Below are 16228 nucleotides of genomic sequence, written 5' to 3' on the forward strand. Positions count from 1 at the left end.
AAAAGAAGGATGACCCCCGGCCTCTGCATCTGGGTGATGTATACGACCACTTTATTAATTATTCTCACAAAACCTTACAAAGTCATACAACAGCAAGATTAAAGCCACCGTCTAAGCAACAATTGTCGCTACACCTATCTAATCGATGAAGGGGCGCTGATAGTCTGGGCCTAATACCAAACAGACGTCGCAGCCAAACCTAAACATCTAAGACCTGAGGTCCCAACCAGGACGCCTGCCGGGTATGGGGCACCTACCAGTCCGGCGCACTCCTCAACTAGGACGCCTGCCGGGTACGAGGCTGCCGCAGCCACCTGCCACCAATCCATCTTCAAATATGTACTATTGCATCTACCTTGCACGGTCTCGCTACCGTCGACGCCACCAGGATGCCAGGCAGCTTCCTCCTCCTGTGCGAGTCCATCTCCATACATCGGACGCCGAGACTCGACTGTGCCATGCCGCCGAGACCCGCCATCGATGATACTGTTGATGCCACACCGCTCCACCTACATGCCATCTCGCGTCGACTCCGAACTACTAGAAACTCCACCACCCTGAGCAGTCCTCGGTCGACGCCTTCAGGAAGGAACACGACACCAAAGTGCCATCATCGTCCAAACAGAGAAACAGAGGCTTTCGCCTGCGCTCATGGCAGAGGTGGGGGCGTATGATCCACACCGAAGCCTCCAGAAAGGTAATCAGCGTCGAGCGCATCAACTTTGGTGTGGCCGCCACGCTGGCCTGGAGTTTCCCCCGATCCATGCCCACCCGTCAGATCCGTCCAGGTAGTATTGGCGTCGACCGTAGTCGCTACTGTAGCCAGCACGAACCAGAGTAGATCGAGTCGGAGATGACGCCTCCCATGGAACTCCGGGCGGCCATCAAGGAGCCGCCGTAGCGCCGCCCTGTCCACGCCGCCCATGCAGTCATGGAAGCCCCCCCCCCCCCCATCTGCACCGGCAGGTGTCGCCCGCCAGGCAGGCCGCACCGCGCCACTGATCGAGGTCGCCGCCCCGAGATCCCCGCGCCGCCCGAGAAAAAACATGCATGTGGGTTGCAAACGGGAGAAAAAACACATGCTCCATCGCAATAAGAATGATTTCACGAATTCAGGTCCACATTATCTATTTCAACATAGTGACTCTCATGTGTTCTCCGTTATCCTCCTTTTCACCCTCCTCGATCACGGTCATGGTGTCAAGCTAATCACAATGCGTGCGACCATGGTCAATCCTGGTGATGATCTCGACCACCGCATGACATATTTTTCCTTGAACTTAGTCATTGCAGGTGAATGTTTAATACTTTCAAAATTAATCTCGTCGAGTTGGTTGTGACGACCTTCCTTCCTGAGCTACATCCCACACCTACTCCATACATCATCCCTCATACGGCCGCTCCACTTTTAAACTGTGCATTTGTTTTTTTATGTATCAACATTCTTTTATAAACACATAAATCCTTCTTAAATCACATGGAATTTTTAAAATAACATGAATATTTTTTAAACTATGAATATATTTAAGCACAAGAACGCTTTTTAGAATTACATGAAAAATTAAAGGAGGTTGATTTTTTAAATTATATGAACATTATTTTAATAAGTTAACACTTTTCTTAATACTACACAAATATTTTAAATAGCATGACGAGTTTTTAGAAATTACAAAAAAAAATCATAAGTCACAAACACATTTTAAATGTGTGAATACGATTATTGAGTACTCTTTCGTTTCTTTTCTGTTTTTTATTTATATTTTTTTGACTTTTATCGCGAACATCTTCCAATTTTCTGAAGATGTTTTTTGAAATCGTGAACATTTTTTTTGAAATCATGAACATTTTTTAAATTAATAAACATTTGTTTTGAAATGATGAAGATTCTTTCAAATTTGTGATTCTTTTCTGAAATTGTGACCTTTTTCAAAAAAACATTTTTTTTAGACTGTGATAATTTTTTGGAATTCATGAACTTTTTTACAAAGTTTGCAAAAAAATCGAAATTCATGAGCATTTTTTCGAACATTCTTAAACTTTTCATGTATATTATTTCAATTTGTCATCTTTATTCACATTGATGAAGATTTTTTGAATACGCGAACATTGTTCAAAATTGTGAACATTTTTCGGATGTGCGAACATTTTTTTAAAAATCTACGAGCGTTTGTTGAACATTTTCTTCAAAAGCTCATTTTAAAAAATTCAAAACTTCTTTGAAATCCGAAATTATCTATATTATCAAAAAATGAAATTTGAAAAGAAAAAGAAAGAGAAAAAATGAATTTAAAAAACCTTGCGCCAGCACATTGGCCGGCCCAAAAGTTCCGTTCACACATAGATCAAGCTTTTTCCTTTTCAAAATTCCAGTACACCTGTCCCATAATTCGGGATGTCCTATGTGATGGAAACTGCGTCAATAGGGGAAAACCCTATATGACGCATTCTGCGTCAGGTTATCGACCTTTCGTATAGGGAGGCGGCAAGCGAGCGTTTAGCTGGGTTGGCCCGGTTAATGCGTTCGTCCTTGCCGGTTTTGGGAGAGGACATTGCAGCTGGTCTTTTCCGGTTTTGGGAACCTTCGACATGGTTCCAAAACCGGGTTCTCTTCTTTGTTCTTTTTCTTTTTGTTATTCTTTTTTCTGTTTTTTTTTCTTTGTCTGTTCGTTCTATTTCCTTTTGAAACCATTTTTTCCTTTTTTGGGGTTTCCACTTTTTTTCACTTTTCTAATCAAAATTCATTATAACATGTTAAAATTGAAGTCTGGGTGTAAAAGATATGTAGTATATCTAAAAAAAAAACATTAGTTTTGGATGGACTTTGGGTTGATTTGCCAAAATATCAGGGGGCTTCTTTTTAATTTCCTGTCACTATGTACTCCGGGTTAGTTACCAGAGACTACGGATTAGTTAACATCACAGAAGCAATAGACATTTTATTAGTAGGTAGGTATAGATTTACCAAAATATTAATACCGATACCGTGAACCGAACCATGTAAACAAAACATACCGTATGCTTAGGAATATGGGTCTGTGTAGAACACATTTAGATGTGACATAGTTATGTCACGTCTAAGCTGATGTCCATTATGCTTGTGGTCTATTTTTTTTTCTACTCCCTCCTTCCATCTATATAGGGCCTAATCGTTTTTCGAGGCTAACTTTGACCAAGTATTAGAGAAATAATATATGACATGCAAGTTACACAAAGCATACCGTCAAATTCGTACGTGAAAGGAGCTTCCAATGGTATAATTTTCATAATATACATCTCATTTATTGTTAGTCTTATCAATAGTCAAAGGCGGTCTTGAAAAAACATTAGGCCCTATATAGATGGAAAGAGGGAGTAGTTCTTTTTTTTTTGTTTCTTGTTGCTGCATTATATATTTGTGAGAGCTTAGATGTGACATCCTTAAAAAACATCTAGACAAACTGTAGGAATATCTGCTTAAAAAACATCTAGACAAACTGTAGGAATATCTGCTCGTCAAGACTGGCAATGGCCCATGTCCGCATACCAATGAGAAAACAACCAACTGCATGAATCTCAGTACAGCCCAGCGGCTCAAATATCTAGAATGTTTTCACATGAATGTTTACAGCGCACCACGTAACAGATTCAAGTTTGAGAAAAAAATGACTACTCTAGCTTCTTTTTCCTCTCAGCCTGCAAGGGTAGCGTGCCTTTCATACGTTTTAGCGAGGAAATAGATATCACAGATACACAGAACATGACAACATGTCGTCGTGGGTTGATAAAAACTTGCACAATTTTGAAGAGTTCAACTCACCAGGAACCACAACATCACAAACATGAAAAGAAATAACTTTGATTATATTTTGACAATTTGACTGGAATTATGAAATGGAAATCAATCAATTCCATTTGATTCAAGTCACAACTGAGAAATGAAAACTGAAGGGAGCACCGGATTTTGGAACACAGGAAAATATTACCATTACAAAATCCTCGCAGGAAGAAACACAAGTCTTTCTTTGAGATGGAGTATAATTTATTTAAGATAATTCCATCCATCCTCATTCATGAGTTTGCGGACTTCAACTCACATTCTAAAGATGCGGATGAAAAGGACATAAAAATGTAAGATGTCATCATCAACCAGTCAATGCAGCATTGAGCGCACTGTGAACATCCACTCCGATCTGAGCTTCCGCCTTCTCTAGGTCAGTCGAGGCTGATCCAAGCTTGGCAGTGAATTCAGCAAGACCTTTCTGGACCAAGCTTTGGTCAATCTGATCAAGGGGGACAGCCTCAACAGCCACAACATCAGTAATGGAGTTTGCATGGATGAATGCAAAGCCACTGCTCACAAAGTACTTTGTAACATCATTTCCCTCGTGTACAGACATAACACCAGGCTTGAGCTCTGCAATTGTGGAAACATGGCCTGGCAAAATACCCATCAGGCCAGTTGTAGCCGGTACCATTACCATGTCAACCTGACAATAGCCAAACAATATGAGATGAGTAGTGACAAAAACATAAGACCATACAAATGATCAAGAGTAGCACTTTAAGCGAGCATAAGCATTTAGGAATCAATGTACAAAATTTGAAAATCATTCTCCGACCTTCTCCCACCAAAAATACAGCATCACAAAATGAACTTACCTCAAACACCAAAATTACTTATCAGACAAATAGCAACAATAAAATTGATAGCTAATAACAAAATTGGAAACCTAAAAAAAGGTAAATTCAAGGACTCGAAAAAAAATTCAGATAACCAAAGACACTAGGTAACTTAAAGTAAACATTATTAACTGTAGATTAAGTTTAAGAAACGCTTGGCACATCAGACCATCAATTCACCTTCTGGCCGTCTAATAATTTAATTATTCATATCATGATTTGACACAGATTTGAGCATGTTCTACTCCCAGTTCAAGAAACCCACTCATCGCAATAAAAGATGCTACTCCCTCTGATCCCAAAACATTCGGAAGTTATACTATGAGTAGTAACTGGCTCAGTTGTTTTCCCACAACATTTATACAAGATCGGAGGGAGTAGTATTTAAGCAACTCATGACATGTCTTTGATACACTAAGAATAATACAGAAACATTCATAGCTAAATTGGAAACTGTACTGGGGCATTGCTACCACAAAAGGTCAAGAAAATATATCATGGGAGAATGTTATGATTGTTCCAGACACAAAGACTGTTTGTGCAAAACAGTGCAGTAAGTGAATGAAGGTTATCTCAATCAAGAAAATTGACAACAGGTATAATTAGTTAATGTCAGCGAGGGCAAATGTCGTTAAACATTAATATTGTTCCAACTACTGTAGCAACGGTGCACCATATCATGTGATCAGAAGTTCACAACTCATATAAATGTAGCCCTATTGTCCTAAATCCACTAACAAGGCTCCGAACTACAGCTAAAAAATAAGAATAATGAACCATATCACAACAAAGGAACAAACCAGAAAGCAAACAGAGCACTAAGGGGCTGTTTGGATATTGCCTATGCTAACCCTGCCAATGCATGGGCAAGCCAAAATACTGGCGCTGCTTTCTGCCGCCCACGCCCTGGCCAGTAGTTGGCAAAAAAATGAACTAGAAAGCTGGAGGTAGTCAGGGCACGCCAAAGAATTGGCTTCGATACAAACGGTTCCCATGTACCCGGTCAACGCCAATATTTTGGCTTGGCAGCCTGGGGCGTCAATCGGAACAGCCTCTAAATGCAAAATATGAAAGAAAAATCGTTTTATCGGACTAATACTTAATCTAGGCACTGGGCTAGAAGCTTGGGAGAAGAAAAACATACAAGGATACCCACAAGGAGGCATGTCACAATCCTCACGGTACAAATTGAAAAAAAAAATCATAGAAGTCTACTAGGACGCCACTAAGAATTTAATGGCCTGAAGATGCTAGCAGAAATCTAAAGTGCTTACAATTAAAGCATCCACAGCCCCAAGTGAAAACTGCAGTTCCTTGTGGACGGCAATAACCATTAGGAGGACACATGTTCTACTCAGTACAGTCAATCAACATATAAGCCATCTGGTGCATGGCACTCCAAAAAGGTGAGGTTTGGAATGATCAGGCTTACCCACAGAGACATCAGATTAACTGATATAATCCAACAATCTCACGCAGACTACAAAACTGAAGCGCACCCATGCACAGGATCAAAGCGCAACAAGCGACCCAGCACAACCATTCCACCAGAACAATGACATGATCAAAAGCATCCCATGACAAGACCATACAAGGGACATTCGGGGTTCCTAACCAAATCGCCCCTAGGATTCCACCCATCCCGCGGGATGAACCAGATCACAAAGGCCCCTCTCACACGTCCCTAATCTCCGACCGAAAAAAGAAAAACGGCCGAAAGATCGTGCGAACGGTCGGAACCCTAGACGCACACGCACAGATCTGAGATCGGGAGGTGGGACGACGGGGGAGGTTACGACGATATACCTCCTTGTTGGTGATCTCGGACTTGTAGGGGAGGACGAAGTTGACGGTGAGCTTGGAGGGAATGGAGGCCGGCGTGGGCGGGCGGGGCTTCATGGCCGACATGGGCGTCTGGGGGGGCTCGATGATTGTGGTCACCTTCTTCCACGCCTCCAGGAAGGCGGGGTCCTCGCCCGCCTCCGCGGGCGCCTGCGCCGTCGCGAGGGCCCTGCGGCTCATGGAGCCGCTGCCGGCAGCGGCGGCGCGGGACGCGAGGCGGCGGGCGGCGTGGCGCAGCATTTTTTTTTTCTCCTCCCTCGTCGGACAGGTACGGGATGGATGTGTGCGACCTGCAGATGAGTGGGTGCTGAATGAATTGGGGTTTCGGCGATTTGGAGAAGGCGACGCTAAGAGGAGTGGCGACACTGAAGGCGTTGTTGCGTTTGGGTTGGGCTGTTTGGGCTGGACCCGGCCGGGCCGGGCGCCTGGTAATTGCGTACATATATTTTGGTGGCCTTCTGTTTCACGCAAATCTCAATGATTGTCAGATCTCAAAAAAAAAAATCTCAATGATTGTCTCAAAAAAAAACGCAAATCTCAATGAAATGCAAATCCAATCTTTCCAAAGTCCTCAACATCCTTATTTCCAGATCGCATCATGCTTCTTCCTCTTCATCCGCCATGGTTCGAGACCCCGGGCCACCCAAGAGAAGCAAAGGAGGGAGACACACGATGGGTGGAGGAAGATCACAGGAGAAAATCAGCCAGCGAGACTCTCGACGGGTAACAACTGCCGGAGGAGATAAAAAAAAACTAGGTTTTCCGGCAGGGGAATTGGAGCTATCGTGATAGCTCACATAAGCAGCTCTACGCTTTTTTTTAGACAAGCTCTACGCTTATATTTGAAGGGGCTTCTAGAGGGTCCCACAATTCATATGACATCAAATTTTGACGTGTCATAAAATGAATGAATAGTTTTTAAATTAAATAAACAAAGAGTTGCCTAGCTGATTTAATTTTCTAATCCATTTCTTCCAAGTTGGCGTATCATAGCGATCAGATTTGCGGAAGAAATATCTAAACGATAACTGGCATGATATTGTCGACCATAACTTTGATTTCTCGATAGCGGGTGGTTTTGGAAACAGAGGTCCAGATTTACTAGCCAGTAGAGCTGGAATTAAGTTACAACATCGTCTCATGTCTTCTTTTATACCAACATTTCAATGTTGAATAGACCAGACAGGGCACACAATATGGGTGGGCAGCATGATCCGGCGATTGCACTCTTACAGTAGTCTTCCGGGGCCTCTTATCTTTTCCTTCACCTCCGCATAATGGCTTGTGGAGCTTGAAGCCAAATACGTGAGGAACATAGCGCTGCGAGGGCTTCTGGGGCTTGAGATGATCGTATGTCATCAGAAACAGGTGAGGAAACAGCAAAATATCTGGACATGGTCAACAAAACAGCAAAATATAACAACAAAATAGCAATTTTCTTCAATTATGATATCCCCGTGATGCAGATATGTAAATATTTCTTTGTAGATGACACTCTTTTTTCCCCACGAGAAAAACACACCAATTTGAGACAGTATAATAAGAGAGTGATTAGGATACTGCCTTGGTATTTAGACCGTGGATAGTAGATGTCTTCGCACTTGGGACAGTATATCTTCACTGTACTAGATCAGTGAATATCCGATTGTCCAACTGGTAGACATGGTTGGCCACAGCAATAAACCCGTGGACATCGTCCAAAGTCATAGTTCTTGTATTTCTCCAGCTGCCAAAAGTAAGGAATAAAAGTTACCACTTACTACAAATTAAACTTCACCGACATGAGCGAATTTCAGCCTTTCGGAAACAAATATGGGCAAGTACTAGCAAAGCAAGGTTAGCATAACAGTTACCATAGCAGCCAACCCTTTACCGGTAAGAATGTATCGCGCATGAAATAGCCCATACAACATCTCAGCAGCTGATTCCACTAGCTCATTTTGTTCTTCTGTGAAAATATCACCTACATATTCAAATAATCAAGAACATCAGCAATAGCAGTAGGCAATGTAAAAGGAAACATGCACAATACCATGCCATGGACAAGTGAGAGCCATATATTGCACGAAATCAACCAACCAAAGCCCATGCAAAGGATTGATGTTATTTAGTGTGGCAGATAAAACCTTCCATTTATGCTTACAGTAATTGATATGGCACCTTTTACTTCAGCGTTTAACTAGTAAAGAAACAAATTCAAGGGCATTGGGAAACTAAAAAAAAATCTGTAACACCAAAAATGTATTACCTCCGTCCCAAATTACTTGTCTTAGATTTGTCTAGATACGGATGTATCTAACACATATCTAGACAAATCTAAGACAACTAATTCGGGACGAAGGGAGTACTTAGAAACAGAGCCCAAGCAACCAGTAAGTGTTAGCATCACTACTAGTAAAGGCTTTGAGCATCCAAACTAGTGACGTTAAATGAGTCAAATAACTGTATAGGGACAACACATTTGCATCATATCAAATGCAGAAATGCATCTAACATTTCTTGTTAACATACACCCGTCGGGTGGTTCCATTTAAATGAGTAAATATTGAGAACAATTACCATGAGAAGACTCGATATCTAAAATGAGATCAAGAACATAATCATAATATGGAACTTGACTGCTAAGCCCACAACATTGAAGTCATCTTGAATGTAATCATCATCGATTTCACAGAAGAACGCATTCCCTCTTAGGTTGCAATACCATGAAATCCAAGAGGTGTCTTCTCCATCAGAGCCACTAACATCTGATGCTTCACTGTCAGATTTAGACTCCCCTGCAACGTGAAGAGCATGGAAGCATCAATGCACTTGTTCACAAACTGATTCTCTCTCAAACACGCACCTAAATGCAGGTCAATATTTATTAAAAGAAAATGACAAAGAAGGCGCAGCAGTAGATCCCACCAAAGGCGGCCTCCGACCGACAGAAACAAAAACCAGGCTAAGGGGGGAAAAACCTGTACAAACTAGGCTACTAGAAAAACAACAAAATAGAAAAGCAGCAGCATATCTCCTAAGCTAACATAGATGACGCAAATACAACACGCATGCAGAAAATATATACATTGGAGCAACTACAAAAACATAGCTAGCAACAACTTTAGCTAACTAACAATATAAAGTGCTACTGAAAGCAGAATTGGAATAACTCAACAGACCTGGAATACACCATAGCAATTAGGAGACAGGTAGATATGATCTGCATCATACCTCTAAGTACAATTCCAAAGACAGATATAAGTATTAAGCCAACAATTTTGCATTATGCTCTCAACTTCTAGGCTATAGCATTACTAGGACATGGTACGTGCAAAGCACGTAGAGAAAACTACTCTTATGAATTTTGTAAGAGAAAAGTGCAACGGGTTGGTTTAAGTTCCATGATTATTAGGAGCATCTTACTAAGTAATATAGCACAATTGAAAAAACTATGTTTTGGTAACTATACCGCATTATCTTTATCCAGACCACATTATCTCATCTTTCTAGAACTCTCTCGTGAATCTTGACCTTTCTATTCTTCCTATCTTATCTGGTGTCCACATGAGTTGTCTAGAAAAAGAGCTTAAAACATACTGATGTAACTTGTTCACAGTAGCTACCTGTTGCCCCGTTTGTCATTGCCTCATCAGGTTGGATGGCAGGACAGTTGGATGAGGTATACTGTAGCTGTGAATCCAGGCGACTTGAACCGTTGGATGGACTTTAATCTACGACTAGCAGGCAGCAGCTCACAGATTTGCCACTTACCAACCATCCGATGTAGCATATCTGACGGCTAATACCAAAACCTACTCGTGCACTATAAAGGAGTATAGATATGTCTAAGGAAACAATATACTAACCCAAGAATTTGTGAGTGGAATCATACTTAAAGAGAGAACAAGAGCTTCTTCAAAGCAGAGCAGTATAAAAAAAAGGGCAGCCCGGTGCACGTAGCTCCCGCTTGCGCAGGGTCCGGGCAAGGGTCCGACCGCTTTGATTCTATAGTACGCAGCCTTTCCCTACATTTCTGCAAGAGGCTGTTTCCAGAAACAAAATTAATTTTCCCAGATGTTTTTACACCTTAAGCCACTGATATACTGATAAGTATTTATAGTCGAGCCATGAGGGTGCATTCCGTCTAAGATGGCTATTGGAGCAATTTAAGTATAATGATTCAAAACTTATGTATTTCTGCATCCAATTTGTATGATTCATGCGGAAAACAAGCAAATGAGAAAAGCATCTAACATAGAAACTAATGAAGCCTGGCGATAAGGTTTCCGTAATCCAATGGCCTATGGGGCATTTAGTTCGGGACTTGGTGGTGGCACACATTGCTCTACACAAGCAACTCGAGAGTCGAAAAGACTTCTGATGTAACTAGTAAGATGCCCGTGCTACGCTACGGAATCAAAAAGAAGGCATGAGTGCAATGCTAGGGGACAACGAAATAATGTAGGAGACATTGATCAAAATGATGTTATACATTTGAATATTTGATCGGTACACATTGGGAACAATCAAACATACGGGCTTCCATTTTCACCTTGGAAGAGGACTTGTTCTTCCTACTCGGCTTTCCCTCTGTCCGCTAAGTCCTATATCGAGGTGTCCGCTAGGGACAGAGAGCATTTCGCAATAGCTAACAAGTCCACATATCTGGCAATAGTGAATTTGTGATGACACCTAACTCCAAATCTGTCTATGTCTTTGTTCCACCTCACTTGACATGTGCTCGACCTCAAGCACACATCATTTTCCGCTAGAAATGGTGACACATTAAGCATATCACTTTGGACTAACCTTAATATCGATAATGAAAGAACGACAACACCACAATCTCATTATCTATCCCCAAGAGTATGTGCAATGGAGGTATGGCAACAAGTTACTTCATCCTCCGGCTTCAATCCAATGGGGCCAACATGTTCACATCTCCTCTTCCATCACCTACTCATGCCGTGCAACATCATATCTCCATGCCCATGAGCATTAATACGGTCCAAAATGCCACCCATGGGTGAGAATTAAGATGAAAAAAGAACATGCATAAAATATAGGATATATAACTTGCATACATAAGATACTATATACAAGTTCAGAAAGTTTTTTCATGTACATGAATTTGGCACTTCAATGAACATTAATGCCTCAACCTCGCCGCAAGATTCCATAGAAATATAGGTTCAGTTTGATGATGCCTCAACCTCACCGCAAGATTCCATAGAAATATAGGTTCAGTTTGATGACCCAAAGTGGCCGTTGTCGGTTTCATTGATAGAAGGAACAAATACTTTACAAACACATGAAAAGTAGAAGGCAATACACACATCAGCCGTTAGCCCATTAAACTATGGCAAAATGATGTGTCGTGCTTCAGCCTCCTTTCAACATTGGATTACTCAATGGCAAATGCACGCAAGCACCGCAGCAAATAACTCTGAATTGTGAAATATGCAGCGGTGGCTGTTGCGCTCACGCCAAATCACCCAAATCATCAGCATGGGCACAACAAGAAATCTCCAAAAACATATTATTATGTTGCCTTTAATCCAAGGATTCAACATTGCTCATTTCTTGCTATTTAGGCACACCAATTTTGAATGTTAAGATAAATAGCATAATATATTCAAATAACATACATACTATAGCGAGCTTTGAGCACACACTTATAGAAGGTTCCTTACGAAACAAGAATTAAGTAAAGGTGTTTGACTGAATACTTTGCTGAATATGAACAAGAAGCATGAATCTGTACACAGCACCACCATGAAGAGAATAAAATGTCAGGCATAACTCACACAGCTAGTTCAACTTACATAGTTACATACCATAGGCATCTATCAGGTCATGGAATCGTTTGTCAAGCATAGTGTATCCTTCTTTTTCTTGTTTGTTCAAAACATCAGCGCGAAAATATTAGCTCTTGAGCCCTCACTTCATCTATCTTCTCACCTAAAAACACCTAAAAAGATATCGGACAATCAGTATTGCATGTATAATGGTCTGTAGTATATTTAGGCAAAGGAAAAATTAACAAGCCTATAGATGATCTGTAGTATTTTGGCGAAGATTTTTTTTGACAAAAGTGTTAAACTACAATATTTGTTTAGCAAGTGGACAGAAGGACAAATATTCCTTAAACTAAAAGACAACTACTTAGGATCCCAATGCTCTAAACATACTAAATTAAAAAAAAATCTAGTGGTTTTTGCCTCGCGACACTGAAATAGTATTCAACATAAACAAATTTGTACCATTTTATAGGGAATAAAACTGCCGAGAGACTATATAATGCACCAAAATCTGATTTGTCGCGTCGTCTCCGACTCCACTTTGAGCGGTCATTCTCATCTCCGGCCATGGTGGGCCAGCCCACGATGTGGTGCGTTTGGTTGACTATCTGACGCAATGAGCTTCGAGTAGAATTTCCCTCGCCATGTATCTAAACTAATTAAGATAAATGAAGATATACGTCTTTAAATAATGTTTACAACAATTATGCTGGTTCATGTAGGTTTAAGAGTCTACTATCATGAAAGAAAAGAATCACACAGTTTTCCCTGTGATTCCAATCATATATAACTTGCACAACATCAAAATTTACTTGCAGAAGTTAAAAACTGATATATGAACTCACATGATCAAGGAGATGTTAGGCACATGTTGAAGTCATGAAAAAACTATCTAAAGCAACATTTCACTAATTATCACATATCTGACCACACATCAGAAGGTTATTACTAATGCTACATACATTTCATCAATTAGCACTTCCAAATAGATCTCACACAACCACACAGGTATGTATTTTTTTGTAAAAGAGGTTATTTCAGACTGCGTTCAGTACACAATAATATATAGCGGACTGGGAAGTAAATTACTTGATACAACAAAGAGAAAAAGCTTATCTCTCTTCCTTTAGTGTGTGACTCAAGAACTTCTCTACTTGCAAATATATTTAGCCATGCTTGATCATGCTCCTCTATACCTTGCACCAAATCATCCCAAGTACAAAAATCTGACAAATGTCGCAATGAAAAAGGGTATGAATATTGACCTGAGGGGATGGTACAGGTTTCTGCAAAAAATTAAATAGGAAGTCTGAATCCACTGGTGACAACATACTTTGCAGATCCACAAACAATTTGTTGCTAAAAATTTCACAAATCACATGTTTAGAGACCATAATTTCAATCATGAACGGATCGGGCACACAACTGTACTCCAAAAACTTGACAATTTTTTTGATCTGGTAGGAGAAAAACATGACTTACGGGGAGTTGAGCGTGGTTGGGGACAGTCACAGTGGATCAAGGTAGTTGACATCGGCGCGGCCGGAAACAAACAGGCCGCCCCTAGAAAGCTCTGCATCTGCAATGCCAGGATGTCTCGTGGCGTTCCTGCCGCTGGTAGCCTCCATTGGAGGCACGGAAGAAAGGGAATCATGTTGGAGGTTGAGAACCAGAGCCTGCATAAAATGGAATGAGTGGACAGGCTCCGAACGGAGAACAAAGAATATATACTGCACTATCCTCTCAGTCTCCGATATCTTGCGTGCCCAGGTCTAGAAGGAGAGGTCGTGGGTAAAGCTCGAAGCATAATGTAATACAGGTATAGGGAACAGTAGCAGTTGGAAAATTCAGCAGCAGACACACCTGCGGTGCAGCCCAAGCTCGCCCTGTTGCAGATCGAGCACTCTCAACACTGCCTCCTCCTGCCGGCACACCCTTCTTCAACAAGCAGACACAGCAGCAGCAGATGAACTTGTCCTGCGGTAGCCTCCGATCCGGCAGCTTCTTCTCCAGCTACCTCGCGAGGCGAGGAGGGGCGGCTGGGCCCATGTTGGCGAGGGGGCTGCGGGGCAGGCCAGCAGGCTCGCGCAGCCCACCATGCGACCCTGGGTCACGCGCTGGAGCCGAGCCGATGCATCGAGCAAGGGGGCCGATGCGGCGGCGGCTGCCGTGGGGACATAGGACACAGGCGGCGGCAAGGGACTTGGCGGCGAGGCTTGGCTCATGGTGGACCGGATCCAGAGCGAGGGAAGTTCGGGAGGCAGCGGAGGAGAGCGGTGACGCGAGATCCCGGCGGCGACGAGGAATTTGGGAGGGGTCTAGAAGACTCTGTTTCTTTCTTGAGAGGAGGAGAAAGGAGAAGAGACAGCCCGTTGGAACTACCGGGCACCAGGTGGTGTTGTGTATGGATGTCCCTGCTCCAAAATTCTGTCCGAGCACAGGGTGTTTTTTGAAAAAGTGCAAGTAGCACGATTCTCAGGTTAAAATAAAACGAGTAAATTTTATTTCTGTTCTTGTTGGGAGAGATTAAATTCAATAGGTTACTTTGCTAACATTAAAAAAAAGATGATTAGACACTGTGATAATCTAGAATTGCACAAAGCGTGCAAATTTTGAGCGTCTTACATTAGTTTACAAAGGGAGTATTTGCAAATATAATAGAAACATTGCAGATAGTAGTTAAAATAAAACGAGTAAACTCCGTGAGCTCATATACCAGCATCTCAAAACACCCAAAGAGATGACGAGGTAACAACATCACTAAACGCAGCTACACAACCCACAATCACCTTCAGAGAATCTTAGCAAAACTAAAAGGAAAATTCAATATGCGTATACAACAGCAAACCAACCTTCTCAATCTGCAGGTAACACTTTTTTAGTGGTAGATGCAAATAACACATCCACAAAGCATCTCAGAAGGATGGTACGATGGAGCTCGCGACTACGAGCCCCCATCCCAACCCCCGACCCCGCCGCCACCACTTCCTCCCCTCGTCGTACCGGAGAACGTATCCTGTGCACCAGACGTACTGGTGCACCAGGTGCTCCGCTGCTACATCAGCCGTTGGATTAAAAAGAGAGGGGCAGGATGCGGTGCAAATGGAGCTGCTGGTAAACTTTGCAAAACAGACCTCCAAGTATAGCTAAATCAAGCTAATTGACCCCCCGTTCTGAGTTTGTCAATCTCGCTTCCATCTTGTGTACCAGTGCCTCGAGCTAGGATTAAGAGAAATATGGGCAAGCTGCACATCTCTCTCTCTCTCCATGTCCTCCATCTCCCTCCCTCTCTCCGACTTCCGATGCTGAAGCACCACGAGCCTAGGATCCAAATCATGTACCAGATCATGCTAATTAGGAGCCAGCCACCATCTTTTTACTGCTCTTAAAAAAAATCTTTTTACTGCTAAACGATATCTGCGGTATAAGCTCCAAATTTGTTTCTTCTGTTATGCACGTACAGTCTATTTTTCCAATCCCTTCAGTTTGCCCAATTTGTTTGAAACCAATGGCATTTGGATTGAATAGTATGAGCGCCAAATCTTACCACTAATTATGACCGATAGTGGAAAAAGTAGACGAGGGAGATGTGTTCTTTCTGACTTTTTGTTCTGATTTCTATACAGTTTTCATGTACACTTGATAATTTTATAGTAAGGTTTGTACATGAAGGGACCTGACATGTGTGTGATAAAATGATGACCTGGGAGTCTGCATACATGGCAAGAGTAGGTTAATTACTAGTTGTTCATGTGATGTTCTTGGACATGAACTACTAATGTATTATGTTCTTGTTATCCACTTTAATTTGTTCATGATAAATGGAAAGGGCCTTTAAAATGTCCAGTCAAGCTCTCTGTCGCATCACTAGTTAAAAATGTTCCTCAATTTGTATCACATTGTTCCTTTTCTCTGACGTAAAAATCTTGATGTGTGCAGCTATG

At 41.9% G+C, this 16228-nt stretch overlaps 1 protein-coding gene and 1 pseudogene across 2 annotated transcripts; both read right to left on the reverse strand.

The window, feature by feature from the left end:
- Window positions 1-3819: 3819 nt before the first annotated feature.
- On the reverse strand, window positions 3820-6922 carry LOC123044759 (ATP synthase subunit delta', mitochondrial). Its single transcript, XM_044467647.1, has 2 exons — window positions 6466-6922; window positions 3820-4466 (listed from the first exon to the last, which is right to left on the reverse strand). The coding sequence occupies exons 1-2, from the start codon at window positions 6739-6741 to the stop codon at window positions 4122-4124; spliced, it is 621 nt and encodes a 206-aa protein (XP_044323582.1). The 5' UTR covers window positions 6742-6922; the 3' UTR covers window positions 3820-4121.
- A 717-nt stretch (window positions 6923-7639) lies between these two features.
- Window positions 7640-15155, reverse strand: LOC123039198 (casein kinase II subunit beta-1-like; annotated as a pseudogene). Its single transcript, XR_006417942.1, has 9 exons — window positions 14148-15155; window positions 13767-13960; window positions 12747-13570; window positions 10107-12454; window positions 9061-9278; window positions 8355-8464; window positions 8062-8227; window positions 7735-7889; window positions 7640-7645 (listed from the first exon to the last, which is right to left on the reverse strand). The product of XR_006417942.1 is annotated as a casein kinase II subunit beta-1-like (transcript).
- Between the last annotated feature and the right edge of the window lie 1073 nt (window positions 15156-16228).

Source organism: Triticum aestivum, chromosome 2B (genome assembly GCF_018294505.1).
Source record: "Triticum aestivum cultivar Chinese Spring chromosome 2B, IWGSC CS RefSeq v2.1, whole genome shotgun sequence".
Classification (NCBI taxonomy): Eukaryota; Viridiplantae; Streptophyta; class Magnoliopsida; order Poales; family Poaceae; genus Triticum; species Triticum aestivum.

Coding starts and splice junctions, on each gene's coding strand:
- LOC123044759 (XM_044467647.1), bottom strand. CDS start 6,741: ATGCTGCGCCACGCCGCCCGCCGCCTCGCGTCCCGCGCCGCCGCTGCC. Junction 4,467..6,465: donor CCGAGATCACCAACAAGGAG/GTATATCGTCGT, acceptor GGCTATTGTCAG/GTTGACATGGTAATGGTACC.